Here is a 25,318-nt window from a genome sequence, read left to right on the forward strand (position 1 = left end):
CTGGAGGGCAAGGATAGGATACAGAGGGACCTAGACAAATTGGAGGATTGGGCCAATAGAAATCTGATGAGGTTCAAGAAGGATAAGTGCAGAGTCCTGCACTTAGGACGGAAGAGTCCAATGCACCGCTACAGACTAGGGACCGAATGGCTAGGCAGCAGTTCTGCGGAAAAGGACCTAGGGGTGACAGTGGACGAGAAGCTGGATATGAGTCAGCAGTGTGCCCTTGTTTCCAAGAAGGCCAATGGCATTTTGGGATGTATAAGTAGGGGCATAGCGAGCAGATCGAGGGACGTGATCGTCCCCCTCTATTTGACATTGGTGAGGCCTCATCTGGAGTACTGTGTCCAGTTTTGGGACCCAAACTACAAGAAGGATGTGGATAAATTGGAGAGTGTCCAGCGAAGGGCAACAAAAATGATTAGGGGTCTGGAACACATGACTTATGAGGAGAGGCTGAGGGAACTGGGATTGTTTAGTCTGCAGAAGAGAAGAATGAGGGGGGATTTGATAGCTGCTTTCAACTACCTGAGAGGTGGTTCCAGAGAGGATGGTTCTAGACTATTCTCAGTGGTGGAAGAGGACAGGACAAGGAGTAATGGTCTCAAGTTGCAGTGGGGGAGGTTTAGGTTGGATATTAGGAAAATCTTTTTCACTAGGAGGGTGGTGAAACACTGGAATGCGTTGCCTAGGGAGGTGGTGGAATCTCCTTCCTTAGAAGTTTTTAAGGTCAGGCTTGACAAAGCCCTGGCTGGGATGATTTAATTGGGTATGGGTCCTGCTTTTGAGCAGGGGGTTGGACTAGATGACCTCCTGAGGTCCCTTCCAACCCTGATATTCTATGATTCTATGATTCTATGAAGGAGAAAGGCCCAGCATGTGGCAACTGTATTCTGTTTTATATCCTCAGTCCCATGTGCTTGGGGAGCACAAGTCCAGGCATGTCTGGGGGACATTGCTGAGTCCACCAGGCAAGGTTGAGCAATTCTCCGGGTGTGGCCTCATGCAGGTGAGTCATTGAATTGTAGCTCCCTTGCTGGACAATGGTTGTTGATGAATTGTTTGACACCTCACCCAGGCATTGGTTACTTTCCTTGCTGTTGCCTCTGGGGGAGCTAATATCTGTCTGATTCCCCAATTTATGTCATGTTTTAGTGACAACCATACAACACAATTCTCATAACTATATTTGCATTAACGATATACATATGGATAGAGAAATGACTCTCAGCATATCATAACCTTTCTCCTCATACCCTACAAGTCATTCTTTATATGTAAGATCATGCTTATATAAAAATGAGGAATATGGAGGATTCAGGACGCTCACCCAAGGTATAGAATGTCATAATTGCTAATAAATTCTTGTCCAGTCCTTCAAACATATCAGTCCAAAATTCCTCTGCTTCAAATCTAATGCCATCAAAGAATCGGCTGTAATGTGATTGTTTTCTATAGTCCACACAAAATTTTACAGTGCTGTCCCTTTTGGGGACCAAGACCACAGGGCTGCCACAAGCTATCAGATTCCTTAATTACTCCCTGGTCCAACGTGTTTTGTATCTTTGTACAAATTTGCTCTTTCCCCTTGCCAGTGGCCCTGTAAAGCCTGGAAGAGGAGGTTGTGTCCCTTTTGTGAGGACTTTATGGGACACCAAGTGTGTTTTCCCTGGCTTGTTGGAAAACACCTCACAGAAGTGATAACACCTCCCCCCTTTTGATGGCTTTTAACTCTCTACAGATTTCAATGCTTTTCAGAGTTGAACCACCTTGGCATTCAGCCATCGAGGGCCACACAGGGGAGCTTTCTGGGATCCTATAGGTCTTTTCCTCTCTTGACACATTAGACAAGACCTGCAATAATCCCCCACATCATTCTGTATTCCTTGCCAGTAGAAATTCCTCTTTAGCCTGTCATAAGCCCTCTGAACCCCCAAGTGACCAGCAAAAAGACCGTGATGAGCTACCAGCATCAATTCCCCACGGTGCTGGCTGAGTACAACCAACTGCTTCTAGCATTGCCCAGGGCCTCTGGTCCTCCTACAGGAGCTTCTCCATACAGCTTCCCATCCTCTTCAAAAAAACTTCTCACCCCACTCCCTTCCTGGAATTCCCTCTAGGACACATTTCCTTATGCTTTCTACAGTGTGGTCTGCCGTTTGCTTATGTGCAAATTCCTGACAGCTAGTACTTGGGACAACATCCTCAGTTACTGACAACATCCTCCCTGCCCCTGGCCCTAGGGACATGTTGCCTTTGGTTGGGCAGAGGCCTGACTCTGCCTCTCCCCACCTTGGGAGCATGCTTCCCCCCTTCATTACCATGTCAAGAGAACCCTCATTCACCTCCCCAGTGGTTTCTAAGGTTCCATCACCATTCCCCAGGCTCCCTCTGAGACACACACTTCCATGCTCTCTAGAACAGGATCTATTCCTGGTTTAGCTGAGACAGACCTGCAGCTACCAGCTGGAATATCCTTCTCACTGACAGGCAATACACACTCTTACCCCTTTGAGGACCCTACACAACACTTCTTCTTCCTGTGAGTTACCACCCCAACAGTCTTGGCCTTGTGGAAAAAAATCATTCCCTGCCAACATGCCCACTGGGAGGTCCTCTAGCATTCTTATCATTAAATCACTTTCCAAACCTTCCCACTTCACATGATTTTTTGCTAGTGGCATGTGGAACCTGTTCAGACCCTCTCCCTTAATCTTGGCCATTTGGCCTGGTAAAATATTAGCCTCTGGGACCACACTTGGTCAAACCAGAGAGATATGGGCCCCAGTATCATCCACCCAAGGCACTCTGTGCGATTAATCTTAACAACCTTAACGTGTTTCCTGTCTGTTTCACCAGCCCCTGTATCCACCAAGCAGGTGTGGTAAGTTGTGGGGGTACCCTCTGGGGCTTTGGGGCTGAGGACAACTGTGCCAACATAAGTGGCCATCTTTTAGTCTTCAGGGATCTCATGGAGTACACACAGCCTCTCAAAGGTGATGAAATATTCAGTAATGTCCCTTGTCTCCCTGAATGCAGGACACAACCATTCCCATTTGTGGATTTTTGGAGAGGTGGGACTCCCTGGTGTGTGGGGGCTCTGGTTACACTTCTCTATCAAGTCCAATTCATGCTTCCTTTCTTTCTCCCTTTCCTCCACAGCTAGCTTCCAGGGCTCATTTTTTTTCTCAGCTTCTGTTTCAGTTCCATGGCTCTTCAGTGTGCAGCTTTTTTCCCAGCATCCTCTGCTTCCATAGATCTCTGGTGTGCAGCTTCTTTTCTGGTATTCTCTGCTTCAGTCTGCAGTCACTGTAATTCCATATGTCTTTTGTGTTCCTTCTCCTTCTCTTCTGTCTGCAATCTGCAGAACTCCAGCTTCTTACTAGTTTCACTTTCACTCTTTTTCCTGCTTTTCTGTCCCTACTTCCCTTGCCCTAAATAAGCAAACAGAAAATAACAAACTGGTAACCTCTTTGACTGATCTCTAGCCACCATACTTAAAACTAACTTAAAATCATCAACAGTGTATGAAGTGCCAATCTCACTCAGAGACTTAAGCTGTGCATATGACTCTCCTGCCTGCACCAATGTGACAGGTTCCCCTTGGGGTGCCATCTGGAACTGGGATACCACTGACCCCCCTTACCCACCAGCCTGGGATCCCTTTACACCGTACTTCTGTGGCAAGCTGCAAAGCCCTCTCTAGTCTGCACTTTCACAAGCACACATACAGGTAGGGACACTCCAAGATGCAGTTACATGCAGAGACTGTGATCAGCCCTGAATGGGAAGGCTCCAGCTTGGGAACTTTCCAGCTACACAGGCACGCACCCCCTCTGGAGTGTAAACCCAACATTATACAGGGAATTGTACAGCATAAGTTCATGAAACTCGCCCACTCCCTCAATGTAGAGAGGAATATACAACAGCTTTCTGCCCCAAATTATGACTCCATCAAACTGCTCTGAGACAAAGAAGAAACAAGTTGATTAACTACAAAAGACAGATTTTAAGTGATTATAAGGGATATCAAACAGATAAATGGAAAAAAGGCATATATATCGCCCACTGTTAGAAAAGTGAAGAAGGAGAACCCAGGGAACCACACACCCATCAACTTCACCTCAGTCCCTGGAAAAATCATTGAGCAGGTCCTCAAGGAAACCATTTTGAAGCACTTGGAGGAGAAGAAGCTGATCAGGAACAGTCAACATGGGTTCACCAAGCACAAGTCATGCCTGACCAACCTGATTGCCTTCTATGATGAGATTACTGGCTCTGTGGATGAGGGGAAAGCAATGGACATGATATATCTTGACTTTAGCAAAGCTTTTGATATGGTCTCCCACAGTATTCTTGCCAGCAAGTTAAAAAAGTATGCATTGGATGAATGGACCATAAGGTGGATAGAAAGTTGGTTAGATTGTTGGGCTCAACGGGTAGTGATCAATGGCTCGATGTCTAGCTGGCAGCCAATATTAAGCGGAGTGCCCCAGGGGTCGGTCCTGGGGCTGGTTTTGTTCAACATCTTTATTAATGATCTGGATAATGGGATGAAATGCACCCTCAGCAAGTTTGTGGATGGCACTAAGCTAGGGGGAGAGGTAAATACACTGGAGGGTAGGGATAGGATACAGAGGTACCTAGACAAATTAGAGGATTGGGCCAAAAGAAATCTGATGATGTTCAACAAGGACAAGTGCAGAGTTACCTAGGCTGGATCTCCATACTTAGAGATTTTTAAGGCCCGGCTTGACAAAGCCCTGGATGGGATGATTTAGTTGGAGATTAGATTCTGCTTTGAGCAGGGGGTTGGACTAGATGACCTCCTGAGGTTCCTTCCAACCCTAATCTTCTATGATTCTATGGATGCGTGGTGATCCAACAGCATGATCTGTGTTTCCCTATCCTCTCTCTGCCAGAAGCTGGGAATGGGAGACAGGGATAGATCATTTGATGGTTACCTGTTCTGTTCATTCCCTCTGAGTCACCTGGTATTGGCCACTGCCGGAAGATAGGACACTGGGCTAGATGGACCAAAGGTATTACTGAGTATGGCCATTCTGATGTTCTTATATGGACTGCAGATGTATCTGCTGCCACTGTAACCCACTCGACCCCACTCCCCTTCCAGAGCTGAGATAGAACCCAGGAGTCCTGATGGGGACTTTCTCTGCAGAGTTAGTAACCAAATAAGAACATACATAAAAACTTTAAAATGAATCAGTGGCTCTTAAGTGACTTGCCATAAGATGTAAGAAAATGTTAGTATTATAGCTGAGTGGGTCTAATAATTATTTAATTTTCTTTCTTTCATATACAAACTAGGTACAGTGCTCCTGGCAGCTAATTGATAAGTTATCTTCTAAATAAACAGTTAGTGGAAGGGGTAGGTCAATCGGGGGGGGGGGAGGGGTCTCTCAGGGATCCAATTACCAGCAATTAGAAAGGTGGAAACCCAATGAGTAGTACATAGACCTATTCCCCGGTTTGTCATGCGGAATCAGCACAGTAAGGTCAGGAAAGGATTTAATGTCTCTTTGACTGCTCAGTCAGTGATTCAGGGAGGAGGGCCCAGCACCATCACACCAGCCAGCTCTGCACGGAGCTCAGTCTGAGAGCCAGAGCACCAGGAGAAAACTTTAGGTCCCTTTATGAGTAAAGAGACGGAGCAGCCTGTCCCGGATCTGTTTGGTCCTCACCCCGTAGATGATGGGGTTCAGCATGGGGGGCACAAGGAGGTACATGTTGGCAATGAGAATGTGGAAATGCAGGGGCACATTGTGGCCAAACCGGTGTGTGAGGAAGGAGAAGAGAGCTGGGATGTAAGAGGCTAAGATGACAAAAAGGTGGGAGCCACAGGTCCGAAAAGTCTTGAGCCGGGCGTCCTTTGTGGGGAGGCTGAAGATGGCCCTGAGGATCTGGGTATAGGACACAGCAATAAAACACACATCCAGACTGGACAGAAAGAAGGCCAGAAAAAGGCCGTAGTAACTATTGACACGGATGTCAGCGCAGGCCAAATTCACCACGGCCATGTGCTCGCAGTACGTGTGGGGGATGATGTTGGTTCTGCAATATGGCCAGCGCCTCACCAGGAAGGGATAGGGCAGTACGAGCATGCCACCACGCAGCACCACGACCAGGCCTATCTTGGCTACCACTGGGTTTGTCAGGATGGTGGAATGTCTCAGGGGATCACAGATGGCCACGTAGCGATCCAGAGCCATGGCCACAAAGATCCCAGACTCCATCACTGAGACACAGTGAATGAAGTACATCTGGGTGAGGCAGGCACTAAAATTGATCTCTCTGGAATTGAACCAGAAGATGCTCAGCATTTTAGGCAGGGTGGACGTGGACAGGCCCAGGTCAGCGACGGCCAGCATGCAGACGAAATAGTACATGGGCCCATGGAGGCTCGGCTCCATCTTCACAATGAACAGGATGGTGAAGTTCCCCAAGACGGCTATGACATACAAGGCACAGAAGGGGATGGAGATCCAGACATGGGCTGCCTCCAGGCCAGGAATGCCCAGCAAGATGAAGGTGGAGGGGTTGGTGAAGTCGGTTGTGTTGGCATCTGACATGGAGTATGGGAGAAAGTGTTGAACTCTGAGGCAGAACGGTGTCTCCTGCGTGTACCATACATTCCCCCGACTTCCGATATGTATCTAGTGTGATGGTCGCAGTACAAATGCCTGGATGGAGAGACAATGTTAATATGAGAGACTACATGCACTACTGGGGGCTGTTCTCATGGGGGAAGCAGATTGGTGGCTCTTCAGAAACTGAAAAATGACATTTTCATTATTCAGATAAATGAATTATGAACAACTGACCTTACTAAGGCCAATTCTATTTTTATGGTGCTTCACGCATCAATAATTCCTACACATCTGGGACTGTTTAGTTTAGAGAAGAGAGAAAGAAGGGGGCATGTGATAGAGAGAACAAAAGAAAAGAATGAAAGTGATTACATTCAAATGGACAAACAGAGAAGAGTTCCAAACCTGATAGGAAGAAAAAATGTAGACAGAAAAATGGGAATGGAAATTGGAAGTTATTTAAACCATGATTCCGCAATGAAGGAAGCGGAGAACTTTGGCTAAAAACCCAGTTCAGTGGCAAACTGAAGTCAGCAATTGTGGGGAGGGGAATAGATAGGAAATGGGGGAAAAGGAAAATATATAGCAAGTAATACAAATTGGAAGTTATGAACATTGATAAGGGACTTTAAAGACATTAGGAAAAAATCCATGCTTGGCAAGTCTAAGGATAGCAAAAAGGAGGTTATTAAGTATATTAAGAAGAAAAGAAATATTAGAGAAGGTTTAGGCCAATACTTAGAGCGAGAAAGGAAACTTGTTAATATCTCAGAAAATGTAGATATGTTCACAGAATATTTTTGTTCTGCACTGGGAAAGAAGCAGTAGGAGATACTCATATCACTTGAGGTGATGGAATAGTCTCCAATCCATTAGCTCTCAAGGAGAATGTTAAACAGCATCTACAGTAGAGTTAACACCAGAGTTACGAACTGACCGATCAACCACACATTACCAGATCAACCACACATCTCGTTCAAAACTAGAAGTACACAATCAGGTAGCAGCAGAGCCAAAAATAAAAATAACAAAAACAAACAAAAAACCAATCCAACAACAACAAAAAAGGCAAATAAAGGACAGTTCTGTGTTAAACTTTAACAATTAAAAAATAAAGTGAACTTAAAAAAAAGATTTGACAAGGTTAGGAAACAATGGAAAAGGTTGTATCAGATTAGTCAAAAAAAATTAGTAATGTAATTAATGACAGTCAATAACATAGTTTATGGAAAACAGGTCTTGTCAAATAATTTCATTTTTTTAAAGTACACATTTGGTTGATCAAGGGAACCGTGCAGATGTAAGAGACTTTGATTTCTCTGAGGCATTGGATTTAGTAGGGGAAAACATTCAGATAAAAAATGAACACTGTACAGTATCAGTAGATTACGTATTTAAAGGACTAAAAACTGACTAAATGACAGATCTCAAAAAGCAGTCGTCAATGGACTATTGTCATCAAATGAGGGTTTTTCTAGTGGGGTTCAGCGGGGATCAGTTCTAGGCCTGATGCTATTCAATATTTTCATCAATGATCTGGAAGCAAATAGGAAATTACTGCAGATAAAATTTGTGGACTACCCAAAGTTTGGCAGAGTGGTTACAATGAGGAGGCCAGGGCTGGCATACTGATTGATCTGGAACTTTTGGTGAGCTGGGCTCATGCAAACAAAATGTTTTAATACAGTCACATGCAAAGTTATCCTCTCAGAACAGGGAATGTAGGACCGACCCACAGACTAGAGCACTGTATTATGGAACGCAGGGATTTAGGGGTCATTAGGGACAACTAACTCATTGTGAATTCCAAGTGTGATGCTTTGCCAAAAGGGCTGATGTGATCCTCGGATACATAAACAGGGAAGTGGTGAGTGGGGGCAAGGGAAGGATTTTACCTCTGCATTGGTGAAATGTCCTGGGGTCCACATTTAAAAAAGATGTTGAAAAATTGGAGAGGGTACAGAAAAGAGCCAAAAAATGATTTTAGGCTGGAGAAAATGGCACAAAACTTAAATGCTTCATCTCTTTATCTTCTCAAAAAGATGATCAAGAGGAGAAGTTCATGGGGAGAAAACTGTGGGTAAAAACAGGCTCTGTAATCTAGACAAGAACAGCAGAGCAAGGCCCAATGGCTGGAAGCTGAAGCCAGACAAATTCCAGTTGGAAATAAGGGGCAAAAGTTTAGCACTGAGGGTGACTAACTGTTGGGACATCTGCGAAGAGAAGTGATGGATTCTCCAACTCCTCATGTCTGCAGATCCAGACTGGATGCATTTCTGGAAGATCTGCTTGAGGGCTTGTCTACATTTAAAAGGCTACAGAGGCTCTACCATAGTGCTTCAGCGTAGACACTTGTGGCCATCAGCTGGGGTGGTTGGGGGGATGAGGGCACAGTAAAGAGGGACATTTTGGCCTACGATACTGAAACAAACTCATCCTCTGTGGCAAGGGCCCTGGGATATTTAATGGCTGTGCAGAGCAGCAAGGAAAACAGACTTAGCCCTGGTCTACACTAGGACTTTAGGTCGAATTTAGCAGCGTTAAATCGATGTAAACCTGCACCCGTCCACACAATGAAGCCCTTTATTTCGACTTAAAGGGCTCTTAAAATCGATTTCCTTACTCCACCCCTGACAAGTGGATTAGCGCTTAAATCGACGTTGCCGGCTCGAATTTGGGGTACTGTGGACACAATTTGATGGTATTGGCCTCCGGGAGCTATCCCAGAGTGCTCCATTATGACCGCTCTGGACAGCACTCTCAACTCAGATGCACTGGCCAGGTAGACAGGAAAAGAACCGCGAACTTTTGAATCTCATTTCCTGTTTGGCCAGCGTGGCAAGCTGCAGGTGACCATGATGGAGTCCCAGAATCGCAAAAGAACTCCAGCATGGACCGAACGGGAGGTACGGGATCTGATCGCTGTTTGGGGAGAGGAATCCGTGCTATCAGAACTCCGTTCCAGTTTTCAAAATGCCAAAACCTTTGTGAAAATCTCCCAGGGCATGAAGGACAGAGGCCATAACAGGGACCCGAAGCAGTGCCGCGTGAAACTGAAGGAGCTGAGGCAAGCCTACCAGAAAACCAGAGAGGCGAACAGCCGCTCTGGGTCAGAGCCCCAAACATGCCGCTTCTATGATGAGCTGCATGCCATTTTAGGGGGTTCAGCCACCACTACCCCAGCCGTGTTGTTTGACTCCTTCAATGGAGATGGAGGTAATACAGAAGCAGATTTTGGGGACGAAGAAGATGATGATGATGATGATGAGGTTGTAGATAGCTCACAGCAAGCAAGCGGAGAAACCGGTTTTCCCGACAGCAAGGAACTGTTTCTCACCCTGGACCTGGAGCCAGTAGCCCCCCGAACCCATCGAAGGCTGCCTCCTGGACCCAGCAGGTGGAGAAGGGACCTCCGGTGAGTGCACCTTTTAAAATACTATACATGGTTTAAAAGCAAGCATGTGAAAGGATTACTTTGCCCTGGCATTCGCGGCTCTCCTGGATGTACTCCCAAAGCCTTTGCAAAAGGTTTCTGGGGAGGGCAGCCTTATTGCGTCCTTCATGGTAGGACACTTTACCACTCCAGGCCAGTAACACGTACTCGGGAATCATTGTAGAACAAAGCATTGCAGTGTATGTTTGCTGGCATTCAAACAACATCCGTTCTTTATCTCTCTGTGTTATCCTCAGGAGAGTGAGATATAATTCATGGTCACCTGGTTGAAATAGGGTGCTTTTCTTCAGGGGACACTCAGAGGAGCCCATTCCTGCTGGGCTGTTTGCCTGTGGCTAAACAGAAATGTTCCCCGCTGTTAGCCACGGGGAGGGGGGAAGGTTGAGGGGGTAGTCACGCGGTGGGAGGAGGCAAAATGCGACCTTGTAATGAAAGCACATGTGCTATGTATGTAATGTTAACAGCAAGGTTTACCCTGAAAGAGTGTAGCCACTGTTTTATAAAATGTGTCTTTTTAAATACCGCTGTCCCTTTTTTTTTCTCCACCAGCTGCATGTGTTTCAATGATCACAGGATCTTCTCCTTCCCAGAGGCTAGTGAAGCTTAGAAAGAAAAAAAAACGCACTCGCGATGAAATGTTCTCCGAGCTCATGCTGTCCTCCCACACTGACAGAGCACAGACGAATGCGTGGAGGCAAATAATGTCAGAGTGCAGGAAAGCACAAAATGACCGGGAGGAGAGGTGGCGGGCTGAAGAGAGTAAGTGGTGGGCTGAAGAGAGTAAGTGGCGGGCTGAAGACAGGGCTGAAGCTCAAATGTGGCGGCAGCATGATGAGAGGAGGCAGGATTCAATGCTGAGGCTGCTGCAGGACCAAACCAGTATGCTCCAGTGTATGGTTGAGCTGCAGCTAAGGCAGCTGGAGCACAGACTGCCACTGCAGCCCCTCTGTAACCAACCGCCCTCCTCCCCAAGTTCCATAGCCTCCAGACCCAGACGCCCAAGAACGCGGTGGGGGGGGCCTCCGGCCAACCAGCCACTCCACCACAGAGGATTGCCCAAAAAAAAGAAGGCTGTCATTCAATAAATTTTAAAGTTGTAAACTTTTAAAGTGCCATGCTTAAAGTGCTGTGTGGCATTTTCCTTCCCTCCTCCATCACCCCTCCTGGGCTACCTTGGTAGTCATCCCCCTATTTGTGTGATGAATGAATAAAGAATGCATGAATGTGAAGCAACAATGACTTTATTACCTCTGCAAGCGGTGATTGAAGGGAGGAGGGGCGGGTGGTTAGCTTACAGGGAAGTAGAGTGAACCAAGGGGCGGGGGGTTTCATCAAGGAGAAACAAACAGAACTTTCACACCGTAGCCTGGCCAGTCATGAAACTGGTTTTCAAAGCTTCTCTGATGCGTACCGTGCCCTCCTGTGCTCTTCTAACCACCCTGGTGTCTGGCTGCGCGTAACCAGCAGCCAGGCGATTTGCCTCAACCTCCCACCCCACCATAAATGTCTCCCCCTTACTCTCACAGATATTGTGGAGCACACAGCAAGCAGTAATAACAGTGGGAATATTGGTTTTGCTGAGGTCTAAGCGAGTCAGTAAACTGCGCCAGCGCGCCTTTAAACGTCCAAATGCACATTCTACCACCATTCTGCACTTGTTCAGCCTGTCGTTGAACAGCTCCTGACCACTGTGCAGGCTGCCTGTGTACGGCTTCATGAGCCATGGCATTAAGGGGTAGGCTGGGTCCCCAAGGATATCTATAGGCATTTCAATATCCCCAACAGTTATTTTCTGGTCTGGGAATAAAGTCCCTTCCTGCAGCTTTTGAAACAGACCAGAGTTCCTGAAGATGCGAGCATCATGCACCTTTCCCGGCCATCCCACGCTGATGTTGGTGAAACGTCCCTTGTGATCCACCAGAGCTTGCAGCACTATCGAAAAGTACCCCTTGCGGTTTATGTACTCGGCGGCTTGGTGCTCCGGTGCCAAGATAGGGATATGGGTTCCGTCTATGGCCCCACCACAGTTAGGGAATCCCATTGCAGCAAAGCCATCCACTATGACCTGCACATTTCCCAGGGTCACTACCCTTGATATCAGCAGATCTTTGATTGCGTGGGCTACTTGCATCACAGCAGCCCCCACAGTAGATTTGCCCACTCCAAATTGATTTCCAACTGACCGGTAGCTGTCTGGCATTGCAAGCTTCCACAGGGCTATCGCCACTCGCTTCTCAACTGTGAGGGCTGCTCTCATCTTGGTATTCATGCGCCTCAGGGCAGGGGAAAGCAAGTCACAAAGTTCCATGAAAGTGCCCTTACGCATGCGAAAGTTTCGCAGCCACTGGGAATCGTCCCAGACCTGCAACACTATGCGGTCCCACCAGTCTGTGCTTGTTTCCCGAGCCCAGAATCAGCGTTCCAGAGCATGAACCTGCCCCATAAGCACCATGATGCATGCATTGGCAGGGCCCATGCTTTCAGAGAAATCCGTGTCCATGTCCTGATCACTCACGTGACCGCGCTGACGTCGCCTCCTCGCCCGGTATCGCTTTGCCAGGTTCTGGTGCTGCATATACTGCTGGATAATGCGTGTGGTGTTTAATGTGCTCCTAATTGCCAAAGTGAGCTGAGCGGCCTCCATGCTTGCCTTGGTATGGCGTCTGCACAGAAAAAAGGCACGGAACGATTGTCTGCCGTTGCTCTGACGGAGGGAGGGGTGACTGACGACACGGCTTACAGGGTTGGCTTCAGGGAGCTAAAATCAACAAAGGGGGTGTCTTTACATCAAGGAGTATTTCAGGCAGGACTTCACGGAGGGTTCCAATAAGAAATGGTGCACCTAAGTTATCGTTCTTATTGGAACAAGGAGGTTAGCCTGGCCTCTGATTGATACATGGCTAGATTTACCTCGCTGCACCTTCTCTGTGAGTGACTGCAGTGTGACCTAGAGGAATGAGTCCCCTAGACAGGGGAGGAGGCAAATAAGTACAAAACAAATCTGGTCTATTTCTTGTTTTGACCCACTCCATCTATCTTTTACATCTTTGGCTGGCAGCAGACGGTGCAGAAGGACTGCATGCCATCCACATCTCATGGCTGCTCGGCAGAAGATGGTACAGTACGACTGCTAGCCATCCTCATCTCTTGCCTGCCTGGCAGAAGATGGTACAATACGACTACTAGCAATCCTCATCTCTTGCCTGCCTGGCAGAAGATGGTACAGTCCGACTGCTAGCAGTCCGTATCGCCTGCCCGCTCACCATAAGACGGTTCAATAGGACTGACTGCAGGACTAAAGAGAATGACCTGGTCAAGTCACTCCAAATTTAGTCCCTGCGCCCATGTCTGCCCAGGCGCTCCCAGCCGACGTGGCCAGGAGCACCTCGGACATGACGAGGACGACTACCAATCGTATTGCACCGTCTGCTGCCAGAAGGCAATGGGTTGCTGCTACTGTGCAGCAAAGCCGTACCGCGTCTGCCAGCACCCAGGAGACATAGGGTGACGGTTACCTGAGCGGGCTCCATGCTTGCCGTGGTATGGCGTCTGCACAGGTAACTCAGGAAAAAAGGCGCAAAATGATTGTCTGCCCTTGCTTTCACGGAGGGAGGGAGGGAACGGGGGCCTGACGATACGTACCCAGAACCACCCGCGACAATGTTTTAGCCCCATCAGAGTGCTCCATTGTGACTGCTCTGGACAGCACTCTCAGATGCCCGATTGTTTGCCGTTGCTCTGACGCCGGGAGGGGCGACTGAGGACACGGCTTACAGGGTTGGCTTCAGGGAGCTAAAATCAACAAAGGGGGTGGCTTTACATCTAGGAGTATTTCAGGCAGGACTTCACGGAGGGTTCCAATAAGAAATGGTGCACCTAAGTTATTGTCCTTATTGGAACAAGAAGGTTAGCCTGGCCTCTGATTGATACATGGCTAGATTTACCTCGCTGCACCTTCTCTGTGAGTGACTGCAGTGTGACCTAGAGGAATGAGTCCCCTAGACAGGGGAGGGGGGGAAGCAAATGAGTACAAAACAAATCTGGTCTATTTCTTGTTTTGATCCACTCCATCTATCTTTTACATCTTTGGCTGGCAGCAGACGGTGCAGAAGGACTGCTAGCCATCCACATCTCATGGCTGCTCGGCAGAAGATGGTACAGTACGACTGCTAGCAATCCGTATCGCCTGCCCGCTCACCATAAGACGGTTCAATAGGACTGACTGCAGGACTAAAGAGAATGACCTGGTCAAGTCACTCCAAATTTAGTCCCTGCGCCCATGTCTGCCCAGGCGCTCCCAGCCGACGTGGTCAGGATCACCTCGGACATGACGATGATGGCTACCAGTCGTACTGTACCGTCTGCTGCCACAAGGCAAGGGGTTGCTGCTGCTGTGTAGCAAAGCCGTACCGCATCTGCCAGCACCCAGGAGACATAGGGTGACGGTTACCTGAGCGGGCTCCATGCTTGCCGTGGTATGGCATCTGCACAGGTAACTCAGGAAAAAATGCGCGAAACGATTGTCTGCCCTTGCTTTCACGGAGGGAGGGAGGGAACGGGGGGCCTGACGATATGTACCCAGAACCACCCGCGACAATGTTTTAGCCCCATCAGGCACTGGGATCTCAACCCAGAATTCCAATGGGCAGCGGAGACTGCGGGAACTGTGGGATAGCTACCCACAGTGCAACGCTCTGGAAGTCGACTCTAGCCTCGGTACTGTGGAAGCGCTCCGCCGAGTTAATGCACTTAATGCACTTAGAGCATTTTCTGTGGGGACACACACACTCGAATATATAAAACCGATTTCTAAAAAACCGACTTCTATAAATTCGACCTTATTCCGTAGTGTAGACATACCCTTACTCTCTATCCTATCATGCCCACATTGCACAGGGTTTGTCAAGCAGGTGAGCTCCTCAGCAAGAGATGGTACCTGTGAATCCTGAGATGGAAGTGTCTTCCCTGGGAATCCCCCTCCGGTAGCCGTGTCCCACACCGCTCTCACCCCAGCATCTGCAGCAGCATCCCACACCGAGAGCTGACACAGGGCTGAGCACCGTTTATAATATAGCTCTGTGCAATCCCAGGGGGGTTCACTCAGCCTCTAGAGGAGAAGCGGCATCTGAATGTAAACAGGCTGGTGACAAGCTTGTCTATGCTTCTGTGTTTTTTATCCAGCTATAGCAGTAAACAGTAATTAAGGGACCTTCCCAAAGGGAAGTGAGAACTCTTGGGCTCTGTGCTGAGTCACAGAGGAATTGGCTGCTTTGTGAATTTGTGTATATTTAAAAATTATAGTTGATTAGGAAGAAAACTAGGGATAATGACTAGATCTCCATAGGGCCTGATACCCTGTAAATGCCCAGGATAGCTGGGTAGATAGTAGACAGATAGATCTGGAGAAAGATGACTGAGGGGAGACACAAACACTTTCTTCAGGCACTGGGGGCTGTCGTTAAAGGATCAGAGATCAGTCATTCTTATCAGTAACTATTACCATACCGTGTAGCACCTTTCACTGAAGGAACTTCAAAACCCCCAGTAAAGGAAAGTCGCTATGTACATATCCCCATTATACAGATAGTTAAACTGAGGCACAGAAAATGCCTCTCCCCATTGACCCTGGCACCTGTCATTTTCAAGGCCTTGGTTTCTCATTGACCCTTCCTTTTGGTACTGGGAAAGAGCCAATCAAATATCCTCACTAAGTTTTAGTAAAAGGGCAACAGTCCCCTTACATTCCCACTGGCTAAAATCTGCCACAGCAGAATGTTCACACCAGCACATCCAGGCCCCACATTAACAATATTTACCAGCATCTTTAATAAAAGAACATTTAACATATTTAACATCCCATGTGCACTTCTTTATACTAAACATGATAATATTAATTAAAGCACCACTTAGAATCAATAACATAATCATCTCTAAAAAAAGAAAAGGAGGACTCATGGCACCTTCGAGACTAACAAATTTATTTGAGCATAAGCTTTCGTGAGCTACAGCTCACGTTTCATGTTCCCTGTGTATATAAATCTCCCCAATGTATTTTCCACTGAATGCATCCGATGAAGTGAGCTGTAGCTCACAAAAGCTTACACTCAAATAAATTGGTTAGTCTCTAAGTTGCCACAAGTCCTCCTGTTCTTTTTGCGGATACCGACGAACACGGCTGCTCCTCTGACACCTATAATCATCTCTAAGTTTAACAGGCAGCACACCCCTAGGAGTTCTCTGGGACCCTCTTAAGACTGGTGGTTCGTGACCCATATTTTTTATTCCCCTGTGCCTGGGTAACACCAGGTCAATTTGAGGGATCTGTACATTTTCATCAGGGTTTGGGTTTGACCCATTGGTTTCAGTCTCCTCGGGACATGCTGCTCTGCTCCTCCTATGAGTCCTGTTCAGACTAAAGTCCACTGTTTTAGCTGGTCCCTATGTACCATAGAATCATAGAATCATAGAATCATAGAATATAAGGGTTGGAAGGGACCCCAGAAGGTCATCTAGTCCAACCCCCTGCTCAAAGCAGGACCAATTCCCAGTTAAATCATCCCAGCCAGGGCTTTGTCAAGCCTGACCTTAAAAACCTCTAAGGAAGGAGATTCTACCACCTCCCTAGGTAACGCATTCCAGTGTTTCACCACCCTCATAGTGAAAAAGTTTTTCCTAATATCCAATCTAAACCTCCCCCACTACCGCTCTGTCAGGATCTCCTTCTTCAGTTTGGACAGTGTAAACCAGCAGTTCGGGATTGTTGAGAGAGACCACAATGTAGGGATTTGACTCCCATGTGTCCTGTAGTTTATTACATAGTTGGCATCTGTGGTTGCGAACTATTACGTGGTTACCATTTCTTATGAGAGCCGCACTGGTCATGCGATCATAAGCCCTTTTCCTACTTTGTGCTGCGTCTTTAGTTGTACTGAGAGCAACTTTGTCAGCTCTCTTGGGCCTGTCCTGGGCACCTGTGAGCCAGTCATCAAAACTGGTCAAATCATCCTTGGAAAAGACTTCTTGATGATTCTCTGGCAGCGCCCTTAAGACAGCCCCCTGCGCAGGAACCAGCCCCTTGAATGTTGCTTGAAGTGGGACTGGCACTCCGCAGTTCTGTTCTGAGGATGCAGATCCACAACCTTTGCGCTTGAGTTCAGAAGACTCACTTGTACTCTTTAATGGCATTAGTCGGTACGCTGGCTGCCTGGAGCCCACGAGATAGGCTTACCCCAGATGTAGGCTCTACAAGTGTTCAGTATCCATTGGTATTTCCTGGTACCCAGCAGAGTTCACCAAGGATCTTCCCTCTCCGGGAGGGAATAATGGTCTTCTTGTTCAGTCCACTTTCACATTTCAGATCTGCCCCAGGGGCCCAAGGAATGACTCTGACTCTCTGCGTGAGCCACTGCTCTACTCAGCACTCCATTGATCTTAGAGTTCCTATGACACGGCACCCCAGATTCTTCATAGAGATATTTTTTTATGATATGATTACAGCATAATTAGGATGTATTTTATACAACAAGGGTCATGTGAGGTATCATTGGAAAGGTTATGATTTACTGAATATGATTATCCTATTTGTATGCATGTGGGATATTTGTATCTGAAGTTAGGACTATTAACTCTGTATCTGTATTATAAATGTGTTGACCCCTGGGTAATACACACTAGACACAATGCTTTCATTCTGGAAAGTTGGGTGGGGAAGGACCAGTAGATAAAACAATAGGCCTTCGAGGAAGCTTATCTCCCACCTGGGGAGACTTCCTGAGGATGCTGCAGACCAGGGCTGAGTAATGGCTGCTGTGACACTAATGGGATATGTGACCAGGTCACCTGGCGCTGGTCTCCGCCTTGGGATCTCACTGTTTTTCCACGGACTGGTGTGGAAACCAAGCTTTGAAACAAAGGGTTCCTGCTGTATGCAAAAGCTATTTAAGGAAGGGGATTGACATCATTGAGGGTCTTCACTGACTCCGCACCCAAAGAGACTCCTGGAAACATCTGAGGAACAAAGACTGAACTGGGGGAAGTGTGGGACCCCAGCTAAAGGGATTTTTAGCCTGTGAACTGAACACCTGGGGATTCCAAACTGTAAGCAAGTGCAGCTTTCCCTTAAGAATCTGCAGACTGCTTGGATCGTCACTTCGGGTGAGGATCTGCTATTCATTTTGCAGATGAACAAGAGAGAGAACCCTTCCTAGGGAGCACAGAGAAATGTGTCTTAGGCGGGGGCCCAGAGGAGGAAACTGGGGAAGGAATAGTAGGGGTATAGGAATGTCTCCTCACTAGTCACTTGGGGCAGGATGCCCAGGGCACTAGGAGGATGACTGAGTCAGCATCTGTGCACCCAGCACTCAGCCTGTGACCCAGGTTTTGAGAAGGAACGGTGTAACTGACTTCCTGGAGGGGAGCAGTCACACAGCTGACTTCCCAGGGACAGAGAAAGAGGTGGCAGAGGGTATCACAATCCAGGCGCCAGTTTGTCAGGGTGCTATTTCTGATAAGTTTTTGAAAAGTAACTGTGTCTCTTTAAATCAAGATGCAGCTCCAATGTCTGTGATAAAAGAGGAGTTGGGACCAAGGAATTGCCAGGTGGTAGTTTGCCAGAATACAAATGACCCACTGACAGAGAAGGGGATGTTTTCCCCCAGGCTGGTGAGACACGAAAGCAGTTATGGGAGAGCTGTTGGGAAAAGGTGAATCTCATTGATGGGTAAACACACCTAGCCCAGAGAGCACTGATCACAGCCATTTAGGGGGCAGGGAAGGACTCAGTGCTGGGTGGGGGAAACACAAGGTAACCCCAAAAGGGGAGCTGGATTTTATGCATATGTACAGTCCTGGGGTTGGGAGACTGCTCCCCAAAGGGCCAGCCAATGTGCAGGATCCCCCTGAACACCTTTCTTGCCAGACCCTGAAGCACCAGAATTCCAGAAACATGCTTAAATTAAGAGCCCACACAGAGGGGAATACTGGAGGGAAAGAAAAGCCAGTGACTGATTACATGGGCAACAGTCAAAGGACACCATGTTAATGAACAAACTGACCTCAAACTACACTTTCTGAACAGAGGGCATGGTATCATAAAGGTACTTGTAAACACCCATCTGTAACAAAACATTCGGTGTTAATGTTAAGTTTTGGGATAAGAATTTTGTAACTGATGTTAAACCTTATGATAATGCTACTTTTCAATTAATACCTGTAAAGAGGTTTAAAGCTTATCACAGCAGAGAAACCATAAAAACCCCTGGTTTGCTGTGTGTCAATGGGGAAAATGAGGCACACCGTCTCATGGCCTTAATGGCTGGATGCCCAAAGAACTATAACACAAACTGCCTTTGAGATAGTCAGTGACTAACCCTCTTGCAACAAACTAAGGGGGGAGGTGTGATGTTCTGCACCTCGGGAGAACATCCTGCACCCCCATGTTCATCCTTATAATATGGTTGTGTGGTATCTAACACCAAGTTTGTCATATTGGGTGTCTTCGGAAGGCTCGTGATGTAGTGAGCATTGTTGTTATGATAATGTTATAGTAATCATTGTTACAGTATGTTATAGGCGTAATTTCATGGATATAGTTATGAGGCTGAAAATGTGTCCTCATGGCTTAAAATAAAGCCCAAGCAATAACTCTCCAGAAGCAGTGGGGGAATTCACACCTCAGCAGGGCTTGTAGGAGACAAACCCAGCCCAGCCTCACAGGAACAAAGGACACTGACCTAGGCAACAACAAAGGATCTGTTGGACTCTAGAGTGAGTCACCCCCCTTCCTTTGGTCAGTGTGGGACTGTGATGAGGTAATGCTCACCTGACTTTGAAGGGGGGGGGCAAAGCCAAGAGGGAAGAAAAAACATGATAAAAGGGAGAGAAGTTTGCCATGTTCTTCCTCGCTCTTCCACCTCCATCTACAGACACCACCACCAAGCAACTGAAGATCACAGGCCCTGGTTCTCATGGGGGACTTCTATCACCCTATCACTTCTATCACTCCAATATCTGCTGGGAGAGCAACACAGCGGTGCACAGGAAATCCAGGAAATTTTTGGAAAGTGTAGGGGACAATTTCCTGGTGCAAGTGCTGGAGGAACCAACTTGGGGCAGAGCTCTTCTTGACCTGCAGCTCACAAACCGGGAAGAATTAGTAGGGGAAGCTAAAGTGGATGGGAACCTGGGAGGCAGTGACCATGAGCTGGTCGAATTCAGGATCCTGACAGAAGGAAGAAAGGAGAGCAGCAGAATACAGACCCTGGACTTCTGAAAAGCAGACTTTGACTCCCTCAGAGAACTGATGGGCAGGATCCCATGGGAGAATAACATGATGGGGAAAGGAGTCCAGGAGAGCTGGCTGAATTTTAAAGAATCCTTATTGAGGTTGCAGGAACAAACCATCCTGCTGTGTAGAAAGAATAGTAAATATGGCAGGTGACCAGCTTGGCTTAACAGTGAAATCCTTGCTGATCTTAAACACAAAAAAGAAGCTTACAAGAAGTGGAAGATTGGACAAATGACCAGGGAAGAGTATAAAAATATTGCTTGGGCATGCAGGAGTGAAATCAGGAAGGTCAAATCACACCTGGAGGTGTAGCTAGCAAGGGATGTTAAGAGTAAGAAGAAGGGTTTCTTCAGGTATGTTGGCAACAAGAAGAAAGTCAAGGAAAGTGTTGGCCCCTTACTGAATGAGGGAGGCAACCTAATGACAGAGGATGTGGAAAAAGCTAATGTACTCAATGCTTTTTTTGCCTCTGTCTTCACGAACAAGGTCAGCTCCCAGACTACTGCACTGGGCAGCACAGCATGGGGAGGAGGTGACCAGCCCTCTGTGGAGAAAGAAGTGGTTCAGGATTATTTAGAAAAGCTGGACGAGCACAAGTCCATGGGGCCGGATGCGCTGCATCCGAGGGTGCTAAAGGAGATGGTGGATGTGATTGTAGAGCCATTGGCCATTATCTTTGAAAACTCGTGGCAGTCGGGGGAGGTCTCAGATGACTGGAAAAAGGCTAATGTAGTGCCCATCTTTAAAAAAGGGAAGAAGGAGGATCTGGGGAACTGCAGGCCAGTCAGCCTCACCTCAGTCCCTGGAAAAGTCATGGAGAAGGTCCTCAAGGAATCAGTTTTGAAGCACTTAGAAGAGAGGAAAGTGATCAGGAACAGTCAGCATGGATTCACCAACACATGCCTGACTACCTAACTGCCTTCTACGATGAGATAACTGGCTCTTTGGATGAGGGGAAAGCAGTGGTTGTGTTATTCCTGACTTTAGCAAAGCTTTTGACACAGTCTCCCACAATATTCTTGCCAGCAAGTTAAAGAAGTATGGGCTGGATGAATGAACTATAAGGTGGATAGAAAGCTGGCTAGATCGTTGGGCTCAACGGGTAGCGATCAATGGCTCCATGTCTAGTTGGCAGCCGGTATCAAGCAGAGTGCCCCAAGGGTCAGTCCTGGGGCCAGTTTTGTTCAATATCTTCATTAATGACCTGGAGGATGGTGTGGATTGCACCCTCATCAAGCTTACAGATGACACTCAACTGGGAGGAGAGGTAGATACGCTGGAGGGTAGGGATAGGATACAGAGGTACCTAGACAAATTAGAGGATTACAGTGGATGAGAAGCTGGATATAATTCAGTGGTGTGCCCTTGTTGCCAAGAAGGCTAACAGCATTTTGGGCTGTATAAGTTGGATCTTTGCCAGCAGATCAAGGGACGTGATCGTTCCCCTCTATTCGACATTGGTGAGGCCTCATCTGGAGTACTGTGTCCAGTTTTGGGCCCCACACTACAAGAAGGACGTGGAAAAATTGGAAAGAGTCAGGCGGAGGGCAACAAAAATGATTAGGGGGCTGGAGCTCATGACTTATGAGGAGAGGCTGAGGGAACTGGGTTATTTAGTCAGTAGAAGAGAAGAATGAGGAGGGATTTGATAGCTGCTTTCAACTATGGGCTGGATGAATGCACTACAAGGTGGGTAGAAAGCTGGCTAGATTGTCGGGCTCAACGGGTAGTTATCAATGGCTCCATGTCTAGTTGGCAGCCGGTATCAAGTGGAGTGCCCCAAGGGTCGGTCCTGGGGCCGGTTTTGTTCAATATCTTCATAAATGATCTGGAGGATGGTGTGGATTGCACTCTCAGCAAATTTGCGGATGATACTAAACTGGGAGGAGTGGTAGATACGCTGGAGGGGAGGGATAGGATACAGAAGGACCTAGACAAATTGGAGGATTGGGCCAAAAGAAATCTGATGAGGTTCAATAAGGATAAGTGCAGGGTCCTGCACTTAGGATGGAAGAACCCAATGCACAGCTACAGACTAGGGACCGAATGGCTAGGCAGCAGTTCTGCGGAAAAGGACCTAGGGGTGACAGTGGACGAGAAGCTGGATATGAGTCAGCAGTGTGCCCTTGTTGCCAAGAAGGCCAATGGCATTTTGGGATGTATAAGTAGGGGCATAGCGAGCAGATCGAGGGACGTGATCGTTCCCCTCTATTCGACATTGGTGAGGCCTCATCTGGAGTACTGTGTCCAGTTTTGGGCCCCACACTTCAAGAAGGATGTGGATAAATTGGAGAGAGTCCAGCGAAGGGCAACAAAAATGATTAGGGGTCTGGAACACATGAGTTATGAGGAGAGGCTGAGGGAGCTGGGATTGTTTAGCCTGCAGAAGAGAAGAATGAGGGGGGATTTGATAGCTGCTTTCAACTACCTGAAAGGGGGTTCCAAAGAGGATGGCTCTAGACTGTTCTCAATGGTAGCAGATGACAGAACGAGGAGTAATGGTCTCAAGTTGCAGTGGGGGAGGTTTAGATTGGATATTAGGAAAAACTTTTTCACTATGAGGGTGGTGAAACACTGGAATGCGTTACCTAGGGAGGTGGTAGAATCTCCTTCCTTAGAGGTTTTTAAGGTCAGGCTTGACAAAGCCCTGGCTGGGATGATTTAACTGGGAATTGGTCCTGCTTTGAGCAGGGGGTTGGACTAGATGACCTTCTGGGGTCCCTTCCAACCCTGATATTCTATGATTCTATGATTCTATGAACTACCTGAAAGGGTGTTCCAAAGAGGATGGATCTAGGCTGTTCTCAGTGGTACCAGTTTCTCTCTTTGAGTCTTAAGAACTTCTGTGTGAGGTGCAGGGATGTCCGCAGCCCCTGCCACTGCTCAGTTATACCTGCTCTCACCCTTCCGCATTCATCCTGCTGGGCATCCTGGGGCTGGAAGCTGCACATGTCTGTATCTCCATCCTCCTCTGCACTGTCTACATCATAACAATGCTGGGAAACAGCACCATCCTGTTCACTGTTAAAACAGTGCCCAGCCTCTACCAGCCCATATTCTACTTGTCAGCTGTTGACCTGGGCCTCTCTACTGATACCTTGGCCAGAATACTGGGCATCTTCTGGTTCAACTTCAGAGAGATCAGCTTTGGTTGTTGCCTCACCCAGGTGTTCTTCATTCACATGTTTATGGGGATGACAGTGTATCTTAGCAAAGAAGAGAATTGTCCACACAAACATGTGGACAAGGGGGATCCAGTCGACAAAGTGTACTTAGATTTCCAGAAAGCCTTTGACAAGGTCCCTCACCAAAGGCTCTTACGTAAATTAAGTTGCCCATGGGATAAGAAGAAAGATCCTTTCATGGATTGAGAACTGGTTAAAAGACAGGGAACAAAAGGTAGGAATAAATGGTAAATTTTCAGAATGGAGAGGGGTAACTAGTGGTGTTCCCCAAGGGTCAGTCCGAGGACCAATCCTATTCAACTTATTCATAAATGATCTGGAGAAAGGGGTAAACAGTGAGGTAGCAAAGTTTGCAGATGATACTAAACTGCTCAAGATAGTCAAGACCAAAGCAGACTGTGAAGAACTTCAAAAAGATCTCACAAAACTAAGTGATTGGGCAACAAAATGGCAAATGAAATTTAATGTGGAAAAATGTAAAGTAATGCACATTGGAAAAAAATAACCCCAACTATACATACAATATGATGGGGGCTAATTTAGCTGCAGCTAATCAGGAAAGAGATCTTGGAGTCATCGTGGATAGTTCTCTGAAGATATCCGTGCAGTGTGCAGCAGCAGTCAAAAAAGCAAACGGGATGTTAGGAATCATTAAAAAAGGGATAGAGAATAAGATGGAGAATATCTTATTGCCTTTATATAAATCCATGGTATGCCAGCATCTTGAATACTACATACAGATGTGGTCACCTCATCTCAATAAAGATACACTGGCATTAGAAAAGGTTCAGAAAGAAGCAACTAAAATGATTAGGGGTTTGGAACGGGTCCCATATGAGGAGATATTAAGGAGGCTAGCAGTGCTCCCCAACCTTTCTGTTGCAATAGCATAGTCATGTTCCCAGAAGAGTGTGGCAGGCGCCGGACGCCCAGCCACCGAAATTCCACCGAGAAGTGGCGTCATCGAGAAGCATTGCGGCTGAAATGCCGCCGAGAAGCATTTTGGCAGCGACTCTTCTTGGCGTTGCCGCTTCTGGGCAGCATTTCGGTGGCTCTCCCTTGTCAGTGGACGGGTGCACATAAATGTCCTGGCGGGCGCCATGGCACTCACAGGCACTGCCTTGGGGACCACTGGGCTAGGACTTTTCAGCTTGGAAAAGAGGAGACTAAGGGGGGATATGATCGAGGTCTATAAAATCATGAGTGGTGTGGAGAAAGTGAATAAGGAAAAGTTATTTATTTGTTCCCATAATATAAGAACTAGGGGCCACCAAATGAAATGAATGGGCAGCAGGTTTAAAACAAATAAAAGGAAGTTCTCCTTCACTCAGCGCACAGTCAACCTGTGGAACTCCTTGCCTGAGGAGGTTGTGAAGGCTAGGACTATAACAGGGTTTAAAAGAGAACTATAAATTCATGGAGGTTAAGTCCATGAATGGCTATTAGCCAGGATGGGTAAGGAATGGTGTCCCTAGCCTCTGTTTGTCAGAGAGTGGAGCTGGATGGCAGGAGAGAGATCACTTGATCATTACCTGTTAGGTTCACTCCCTCTGGGGCACCTGCCATTGGCCACTGTTGGTAGACAGGATACTGGGCTGGATGGACCCTTGGTCTGACCTAGTATGGACATGCTTATGTTCTTATGATAGGCCTGGTGATTATATTGAAGCCCGGAGTCCTCATCCTCCCCATGGTATTCCTGGTTGACCATCTGCCCTTCTGCAGAGACTGTGTCCTTATCCATTCCTTCTGCGAGCACATGGAAATTGCAAAGCTGGTCTGTGCA

At 47.3% G+C, this 25,318-nt stretch overlaps 1 protein-coding gene across 2 annotated transcripts; it reads right to left on the minus strand.

Annotated features, from left to right (window-relative positions):
• Nucleotides 1-855: 855 nt before the first annotated feature.
• Nucleotides 856-6,590, minus strand: LOC125642822 (olfactory receptor 52E4-like). 2 transcript variants are annotated; one of them, XM_048864703.1, is made up of 2 exons: nt 5,674-6,590; nt 856-886 (listed from the first exon to the last, which is right to left on the minus strand). In XM_048864703.1, exons 1-2 carry the CDS (start codon nt 6,588-6,590, stop codon nt 856-858), a joined length of 948 nt encoding a protein of 315 aa, XP_048720660.1. The 2 variants fall into 2 exon arrangements, with proteins under 2 accessions (XP_048720660.1, XP_048720747.1); XM_048864790.2 differs by lacking the exon at nt 856-886 and having other exon boundaries at nt 5,643-6,590.
• Nucleotides 6,591-25,318: the final 18,728 nt, after the last annotated feature.

Source organism: Caretta caretta, chromosome 1, assembly GCF_965140235.1.
Source record: "Caretta caretta isolate rCarCar2 chromosome 1, rCarCar1.hap1, whole genome shotgun sequence".
NCBI lineage: Eukaryota > Metazoa > Chordata > Testudines > Cheloniidae > Caretta > Caretta caretta.

Bases quoted from the DNA above. Each gene is read 5' to 3' on its own strand.
- LOC125642822 (XM_048864703.1), bottom strand. From the start codon at position 6,590: ATGTCAGATGCCAACACAACCGACTTCACCAACCCCTCCACCTTCATC. The intron at 887-5,673 runs GCTCCGTCTCTT...AACAGAATACAG, and splicing joins AAACAGATCCGGGACAGGCT to TTGCCACATGCTGGGCCTTT.